Source organism: Callorhinus ursinus, unplaced genomic scaffold, assembly GCF_003265705.2.
Source record: "Callorhinus ursinus isolate GAN/ISIS: 27379988/994484 unplaced genomic scaffold, GSC_fseal_2.0 scaffold4, whole genome shotgun sequence".
Taxonomy (NCBI): Eukaryota; Metazoa; Chordata; class Mammalia; order Carnivora; family Otariidae; genus Callorhinus; species Callorhinus ursinus.
The window spans coordinates 149,000,841-149,010,504 of NW_027397066.1; the positions used below are offsets into that span (position 1 = coordinate 149,000,841).

At 35.6% G+C, this 9,664-nt stretch overlaps 1 protein-coding gene across 2 annotated transcripts in view; it reads right to left on the reverse strand.

Moving 5' to 3' along the window:
- Nucleotides 1-636: 636 nt before the first annotated feature.
- GLRA3 (glycine receptor alpha 3) overlaps nt 637-9,664 on the reverse strand; it is a 195,041-nt gene continuing 186,013 nt past the window's right edge. For both annotated transcript variants that reach the window (XM_025873986.2, XM_025873985.2), the window contains one exon: nt 637-3,735. In XM_025873986.2, the coding sequence (XP_025729771.1) occupies nt 3,457-3,735 (279 nt within the window). In that variant the 3' untranslated portion in view covers nt 637-3,456. The remainder of the gene's footprint in view (nt 3,736-9,664) is intronic.

Below are 9,664 nucleotides of genomic sequence, written 5' to 3' on the forward strand. Positions count from 1 at the left end.
TCCATTTCATGGAATGTACTTTATAGATGAGAAGAAAATTTAACTGCCAATGTAACATTCAGTTCTCTGAAGTGACTAGCAGGTTGAGGTATATCATGCTAAGAATAGACAAGTATATTTTTAAAAAATGGGATGTATAGTATGGAAGATAGATTTATCTTTCTCTTCAAATCACAACAACTTCAGTTACACAGAGTGCTAAAGTAGCCAACAATTTTTTTCTGCTAAACATGTTGGCCTACTTTTTCACATTTTCTTTCTAAAATTTCCATGGTCTTCCATAAGATCCTGGGAATTCATAAACCTAAAGTATTCATATTTTAGGGATAAATAGTTTTTAAAGCATTTATAGTTCAAAATTAAGGTCAATGTTATTAGACTATATCCATAGAATAAGAATTAATTATAGAATAAAATAAGTAGTCATACAGTCTTTTAAACACAGAAGCTGGGAGTTGGCTGGGCTCTGCAGGTTGAGTAATTGCCATTGAGTAACATGTGGAAAGGTTAGAGAAATTTTAAAGATCCTTGGCCTTCTTGCTTCTACAGTTTCTTTCTGGAATCTATTTTAAGTAGTAAAGAAAGTTCTAGATCCGCAAAAGATGAACTTCAATTCTAATGTTTGAGGAAGAAAGAAGTATGGCATATATATGCTAAGATACGAGGTTTCCTAAAAATTCATATACTATGGAACCATAAATTTCAATGATTGGGATACATAATAATAAGAAAAATTGCAATAAACTGCATGTACAAAAGTTACAAACTTTCTAACGTGGCTACTTTAAAACACTTCAGAAAATCTGTATTAGAATTCCAACTTGCATGTGGGTAATTAGTGTATAGGAACACATTTGAATTTTCTCACCATTAATAGTTTTTTGTTGGTTTGGATTTGAAATATTAAGATTTGACACAGGGCTTACTGAGACAACTACTACCTTGAAATGCTAATTGCAATGTAGTTTTCCAGTTTTAAACAATCTGTAAGAGTTCATTCCAGGGGACACATTTCTTTAAACAATTTGGAATCCGTCATACAAATATTGTCATTGTTGCCATATGAGTCACAACCATCAGAGTATTGTCTTAGTATTGTAAGACAATGATAAATATGTATACCCAAGCAAAGTATAATACTTTTAAGATAAGAGATTTCTACCATACCAATGCTCCTGCTGACAAGTTGTCCTGTGGCTAATATTTTTACGGTCCAAGTTTGAGGGATAAAAGAGACATTTTTTAATATTCTCAAATATGAAAACAAGCGATGTCTGTGAATTTCTTTGGGGGAAGAAGTTCATTACATTTCTGTTTGCTTCTGGCAGAATTCACTTAATTGAAACAATGATGGAGAACTTTTGAAATAAGATGTGTAAAGTACAGAAAAATGTATTCAAATATTTCAGAGACATATTGAGACAATGTAGTTTATCATAACTTCCAACCACCCAGCTTATCCCCAGGGAACACAAGCAGCATATCTAGCTCTAATCTATCTTTAGTACAAGAATATACTCCCATGGTTTTGATTCATACACACCAAATGAAGTCAGACTGTGTTCAATGTCCCGGCCCACTTACTCTGTAAATAAAGAGTAACACTTTCTTCCATTTGTGGCATTTGCAGTTAATGACAAACATGATTTTTTTTTTCCCTCATAGTGTTTTAACTTATTTATAAAGGAGGGCAGTTTGGTTCTCCACTAGCAAAAATTGCTGAATAAACATTATTTTTTCAGAAGTTATTTTTACAGACTACTGTTGGGTAGACCAAAGTTCAATAACATTGAGAAACTTTAACATTAAATGGCAGTTCTTGCTTTTAGTTTGAGAGTGGTTAAAGTTCAGAAAATAATACCATTTGATTCAAAGACTGGCTTATTTTTTCCTCTTAAATCTGAGTAACTTGTTTTCTTAATGTTTAAACCTTTCTCTGTCAATCATTTGGCATGTTGAGTTTCCATTTAGCAAATCTGACCAATCACTAAACGTATCTAAAAAGCATTCTAGAACTTTTTAAAAATAAAACAATACTGGTAAAAAATAATGCAAAAAATTGCCAAACTGAAAAAGAATCAGAGTCTGGTGCAATTTCACCGAGAACTCTATCATATATTTGTACTTAATTATGCTGCATGAAATGAGTTAATGCCCCATTGCAGTTAAAATAATTCCATGGGGTTATTGACAAATTTTAAGTAAAAATTTTATTTAAAATTATTCACATCTACTGCATGGCATATATATTGAAATCATTAATTCAGAAATATAAAAACAACCAATCCTCATTTTATAGAAATGACTTATTTATATAATTTAGAATTAAAATCTTCCCTCCTTACATTGGGAGCTAAGAGTTTGAACCCATATAACTTTGATGGGAAACTGTTCTTATTAAAAAAATCTTTCATAAATCCATTTTTGTTTTAATTAAATTCATTTTTATCAAAATGTAAATACTATAATCCCATTGAATTTTAAAGTCTCATTCTAAGCTAAAATATAAAAATCTTACTGAACTTTGTTCAATTATATCAAAACATTAAACATAATTATGTATACACAATTAAGCAGCTATTAAAAATCTAACAAAACAAGGGTGCTGGCTTGCATTTTGTGGTATTTGGCAATAATTCAAAATACACAGCTATAACACTTATTTAAAAACAATGCTGTTGTTTTCAGTATTTCCATCTTCATTTATAGAGCTATAAAGTTAAGAAAAGTAGATTTTATATATAGTATGATCTCTTAAGCCATTTGTTTTAAATTTCCAAAGAGGGAAATTATCTGTTCTAAACAATTAAATTTAGTATGTAAATACTAAAATTTTTAATTTTAATTTTATAATTTGAATTTTTTGGTAGTACATAAGTTTTAATTTTATAATATGAATTTTCCCTGGTATTACATAACTTGATCCCATAGTATTTGTATGTACAATCTTCAATTACTGAGTTTACTACTGAATTAACTGATTACTTTTCTGTTCTGTAGCTACAGTACAAGAAAATATTTTAAAACCTCAAGCTACTGATATTTAAAATCTTCAACATTTCCACTTTTTCCATTTATAAAGTTAATTGTGCAAATTTTACTTTTGTAAGATTCAACGTCATTGAACTGAAAACCAAGAATTTCCAAAGTAGTTTTCACATGTACTATTACGTGATTTCATATAACAATACAAACACATTGACAATAATACTTCCACTTACATGATATACTGCGAAAGGACAGAAAATCTTAAATTAATATGAAATAGAATCCTCATAATATATATTTTTGTATTCATTAAAAGACTCTTAATCTGCCTTGTGACTTTGCATAGCATATCATAACAATACCTTCCCATATGCCATTTTAATATGATGGTCACACACCTATACACATACCTATGGCAAGGAAACTTTCTTTTGAATTGATCATTTGCACTTGCATGCCCCCAGAGGCTTAATCTTGTTGCTGATGAATATCCTCATGCCTAAGAATTTTATAGATAACCCAGTAGAAAATATTAAAAATCAAAAAGGCTAATGGGAAACAGGCTCGAGAGATGGTATCAATCTTCTTGGCTCTGTCGATAAAAACCTTCCTCATTTCATCAGGACTTTTCGGCATTACCTGGGCAGGATGGTTTGGGCCCTTTGGGGTCACACCATCTTTTGCTTGCAGACATGGTCCCATTCCATAGGCTGTGAAGCTGAATCGACTTTCCCTTACCTCATCATCCTGTCATAAGAAAAACATGAGAAAACACTTTAGTCATGGAATAGAGCATGTATTTCAGAATCATAACTAAAACTTTATCATGAATAAATGTTACCATTATTGTAATGGAAAGATAACTGAAGCATATAAAGATTGAGGTGCTTTTTTTCCCATTCAAGTTTTGATTTATCCTGCTGCATCATATAAATATGTCCATTCAGAAATATGAAACTCTCAACTAATGTGTTTTATTGGGACAACTACACATTCTGATATTGTCTACATATTGCCAGAATATCTAAATAAATTGAGCAAGAAAAAGAACCTATTGGGATATTATGTGTTATATATTCATATACTAGGTTTGTTTTACATTACGTGTTTAAATAGATAAATATACGATGTCAAAGGGGGATATATCAAGATCATTGACTGGATTTTTTCTTTTTCTTTGTTCTAATTTATATGCAATTACTTTTCAGGTACATTGACTGAGTTGAAATTACGAATGAAATTTGGCAGAAGTTTATTTAATGTTAAAGAAAATTGTTTAACTATGTTCCGAAACCTATTATTTAACTTATGTTACTTTTCTCATGAATGTTGCAAATTAAAGAATTCTCCATATACGTAAATACGTACACGAAAAGAAAACCAAAATTTAAAAGAAAAATGAAATATGATAAATGAAATGTGTTTGTGATAGGAAAATATGGCATTTAAGAGTTTATAATGAAATTCATTAACGAGTAATTTAATTAAATGCACTTATTTAGAATGTAACAATAGATGATTGCCAATTAATTAGTTTTTTTGCTACTAAAACTGAAAGTTTAAAAGATGACATTTTATAAAGTTGCTACAGCTCTTCCTTTATGAAAGTAATTTTTAATAGTAATATAGGAGACAAAAAGTAATTGGCTCAAACTCTTGAAAAATTATTTTGAGTCTGTGAAAGTAGAGGCTCAATGAACAGTATATTACAAAATATGAAAGTGAAAAATGGAAATTAAAATGGATTCTAAACATGAGAAGATGACCAAAGTTTATGTAATAATGTATAAAATAGTTCTTTGGGAATTATGGAGTAAGGCAATTCCACATGACCAAAACAAATAATTATTGGAAAATAGCTTAACCTTAGGATGTATGAGCAATTGAATTTTGAGGAAACCAGTCTGAAATAAAAGCTAATGATCCTAATTACACATAACTACTGTTGTAATCTTATAAAAATTGGAAATTGATTTTTCCCTACTCTTTAATAAAGATATTCATTTATACTGGCAATTTTTTTAACTTCCATGGAAATTTTAAAGCTCAATTATTGTTTGCCTCGAATTTTCTATGTCTTGGAAAAAAGTGGATATACAAGAAATTAAACCATTTGTATGTAAGTGTTAAAGTAACACGCTTATAGTTTAGGAAATCATGCTGGTGTTTGCATTCCAGAAAAAAAGGTATAGTTTGTTTGGATAATTTGTCTAATTTTGAGTGCAAGTCAGCTGAGTGCTGAAGTATAAAACAGCCTTTTAACCTATATTGACCCATGTGTCGAAAAAAAAATCCATCTCAAAATAGGACAAAAAGTAATTTCTCAATGAACATTTATGATGAGGTGTTGACATATTAGTTGAACCATTAAGAAATAAATTACAAAAATACTAGAATTTTAGAATTCTAGCAACTGTGTTTTGTAAAGTAGGATTCACTTACTTTTGTCGCCCCCTGCCCGCACACCGGTTTTACTAAGAAGCAACTGACCTATGTCAAGGTATAAGTTTAAGGTGTACAGATGATGGTTTGATTTACATACATGGTGAAATGATTATCCCAACAGGTTTAGTTAATACCCATCATCTCCTATAGATAACAATAAAAGGAAAAGGAAAAAATCTCTTCTTGTGATGAGAACTCTTAGGATCTACTCCCTTAACAACTTTTCCGTAGATCATGCAGCAGCATTAGCTCTGGTGGTCATGTTGTATGTATGTTACAGTCCTAGTACTTAATTTATCTTTTTTTTTAAGATTTTATTTATTTATTTGCCAGAGAGAGAGAGAGAGAGGGAGAGTACAAGCAGGGGGAGTGGCAGGCAGAGGGAGAAGCAGGCTCCTTGCTTAGAGCCCAATGTGGGACTTGATCCCAGGACCCCAGGATCATGACCTGAGCCGAAAGCAGACGCTTAACCGACTGAGCCACCCAGGAGCCCCTTAGTTTATCTTTTGACTGGAAGTTTGTATCTCTAACCTTCTACCCCCACTGACTACCTTTCTAACCATCTATTCTGAAGAATTTATTAGTTTGAAACCTTAGAGACCCCCAGTTGCTCATCTCAAAAAATCTTTTTAAGATTTAAGATATTCAGTGATCAGCGACATTATTTTCAACTGTATCTTTCCACATAAGTGCGAGTAGAGGGTTAACATCAGGCCTGGGCTGAGGAATGACTGCTGATTCTTTCCACAGCATTTCCTTGAAAACAATAGAGTTAAACTAAGTGGGGAACACGGAGATGGCCACATTTACTGCACAGGGGTTGCTGTGTGGGGCCTACGTGACCAGAATGTATACAAGCTTGGTAAGAAATCAAGGCTGTGGCTTCTCTGTGTCGATGTGATATAATATAGGCCTTGACGTTTGTCTGAGGCAGTGCCTCTCCATGGGCCTGTTGATGAGAACAAAAACAGCTGTTGTCTCAAGCAATTCTCTGCCTCCAGATAAGATGAAGATGCTGCGTCTGATGGGTTGGCTGCCTCACATGCTCCCGTAGGACTGAGAAAACTTTATAATAGGTTATAAAGCCTGTTGTGTCTGGAGGGTTTGATTGGCAATCTTCGCCTCAAATTTCAGTGGTGATGACGGAAGTTGACTGGGCTTTCAGATCATTTCAGGCTTAATATGGCCCAGAGTTCTAGGAGGGAGTTTGGTGAGGATGTGATCCTGATCCACCCTGGGGTTGAGGTTGCCCAAGCTCTGCAGAAAATAACCGGGATAACGCTTACTATTAGAATGTGGCTGACACAGAATTCTCCCTTGTTGAATTGGTAGATGGGTGATTAATGAAATAAAACTGAAGGAGACCAGGGTGAGGGAACTGAGGGGAAAGTGGCTCAAAATACAAGGAATTTCTTCTCTCCTATTTCACTGATTATCTATGAAACTGAAACCACTTGGCAGAAAGAGAAATTAGAGTAAGTAGAGCAAGCAGCTTCATGGCCTTGGCTCAATATGAACATGAACGTCCACTTGGGACTTGGAAGGACACTGCATTTAATCCTGATGATACTTCTTGGCAACCCCAGGCAAGCAACACAGGAAACTCGTGAGTATCCTGTAGGCCTATCCAATAGAAATCTAATGCGAGCCACAGATGAAAACCATGTGTATGTATAATTTTCAATTTAAATTTTACATTAGTTACATTTTAACAAGTTAAAAGAAAGAGGTGAAATTAATTTTAGTATTATATTTTCCTTAACTTAGTATGTCCTAAATGTGATTTAAACATTTCCTCAAAGTAAAAATTAAGGAGCTAGTTTACATTCTTTGTTTCCTACTAAGTCCTTGAAATCAGTGTATATTTGCAATATACCTCAGATCAGACTCTACATTTCCAGTGCTCCATAGCCATTTGTGGCTTATATCTACCATTTTGGAAAAAGCAATTCTAACATAAGGAAGCTGGGTCTCTTTACTGTGAAGTACCAGCCAGTATCTGGGGAATCAGTGTTTCTAGGATCTTTAGGTTAATTGCCACAGGACTGAAAAAAAAAAAAAACCATGAAAAGCAATGTCGACTGTGAATGCTAACTTCTAACTTGTTGCACTTACTGGCAGGCATGGAATCAGGGACCCTTTCGGGGAAAGCCTGGGGTGGTATGAGGCTGTGCTGAGAACCAGCTCCCTAGTTCTCTCACTGCTGTGAAATTGAACAGTCTTTTGGAAGTAGTCAACCTGTGCTGGCCATACGATGAATAAAAATAAGCCTAGCTAAACCACATTCTCTGATCTCAACTCTGGTAGACACTCTGATTAGGGGAGTCCCCCAGGCATGGGTTTCCCACGTGGCTCTCCTTTTGGAAAGGCAGGAGGGTATGTATGAGTCATGGGGATGCTTGCTTTTATAGCTGCCATGCTGGGTTTCACTGATGGGAAAAACTATCTGGCCTATTCAGAAGAAAGAGCATGGCCAGAGGTAAATCCATTAAGTGACTTCTAAGACACGGAATGAAAATTGACAGGAGTCCTATGACAGATTTCCTGGCACGTTCTTGCCAGCTGGGAGGAAGGAAATCCGTTGCAGTTCCGGCAGCTGCTTCCCTGAAGGAGCCCTGTTAAATCTGCTGCTTTCGTCTCAGAAGTTAAATCAATGATGCCGATGGGGGGGGTGGAAACAAAAAGCACTGATAGAAGTTGCTGAGGTTACTCCATCTGTTAAGGCCGTTGAAACAAAGCCTGGCTTTGAAGGCCAGGCTCTCCTTGCCCAGTGCCATGTGGGCTCTCCAGTGGGTGCTATCACCTTGGGCTAAATGCATAATTGGAAAGGATGGGACACGTGAATGAAGGACCTTGCCATTTCTGGCTTGAACTTAATCTTGGGCTTTCCAGTTGGAATTGGATGGATGTCCTAACACAGGAAGCCCTAAGAACCACCTCAACCTTCCCCTGTGGGAACTATTAAGCAGCACAAGATTCCAGGAAGGTAAATGAAACTCTTAGTTCTTAGTTCTGATTAAGGAAATATTAAGGAAATAATAGAAGCAGGGATGCTAGTCCTTCCTTAGTTTTCTTTAGAATAGCTCTATCTGGCTTATGATAAAGCCTAACGGGGCCTGCAGTCTGACTGCTGACCACTTGGGGTCACTAAAGAAGTCGCCCAACAGCCTCTACCATGATAAACGGGAAAAACAGAAGCGTTTCAGGACAAAGGAGGCTGGTATGCCTTTTTTTTTTTTTTAAGATTTTTATTTGTAAGTAATCTCTACACCCAATGTGGGGCTCCAACTTACAACCCCGCAATGAAGAGTTACATGCTCTGCCGACCGAGCCAGCCAGGCGCCCCAAGGCTGGTATGCTTTGATGGACTTGAACAGGGCTTTCCTTTTAAGGTCGATATAAAGGAAAAAGTCTGACACTGTGTGTCTTCCTGTGGGGTAGACCCAATTAAGGAAACCTGAATTCTCCAGCATATGATCACCAGGTCACTGTCAAAAGGAAGTTGGTTAATGATAAATGGTAGTTTCCCTTTCTGAGGAGAAAGTCCAGGGAGGGTTTGAGAACTAGTGACTAGGGAAAGGAGACTGACTAATTCAGCTGAAATTCAGGGCCCGGCCCCCTCGGTCCAGTTTCCAGAAATAATCTGGGTAAACCATTAGACACAATTTATAAACAATAAAGAACAAACTGTTATCTCTTCTGCATCCCCCCCATGAGAAAACCAGCTCTAGCACTTTTTGAAATTTGGCGGATATATTCTGATTTCTGTGGCCCTCTTGTATAAAGTGACTAGAAGACAGACTGAATTGGAAAGGGGAAGGCGGGCGATCAGGGGGGTGGGTCTGAGGCAGGCGATAGCCCAAGTAACCTCTCTGAGGCCTTACTGTTCATCCCCTCTAGGGGGGTATCTGACACTAACACACATGTTGACTGGCATTTCCAGAAAAACCTCAAAGGTGGTGCCCTAAGATGGATGCTAGAATTCTAGACTAGAAAACTCTCCATGCTGTGAGTAGGTTTAATCTATTTGAATGACAACTATTGGCATTCTCTTGTGCTCCTGTAGAAACAGTCCCCAAACTGAAGGAAACTGAAAGGCACCAGCCTATATTTAGATTTAAAATGTCAGCAAGGTATTTCAATCTAAGTGACCTAATAAAATGAAAATGATATTATTGAGGAACAAGCTAAGGGGAATTATTCAGGCAAAGTAAATCATATCCAAGAAAAG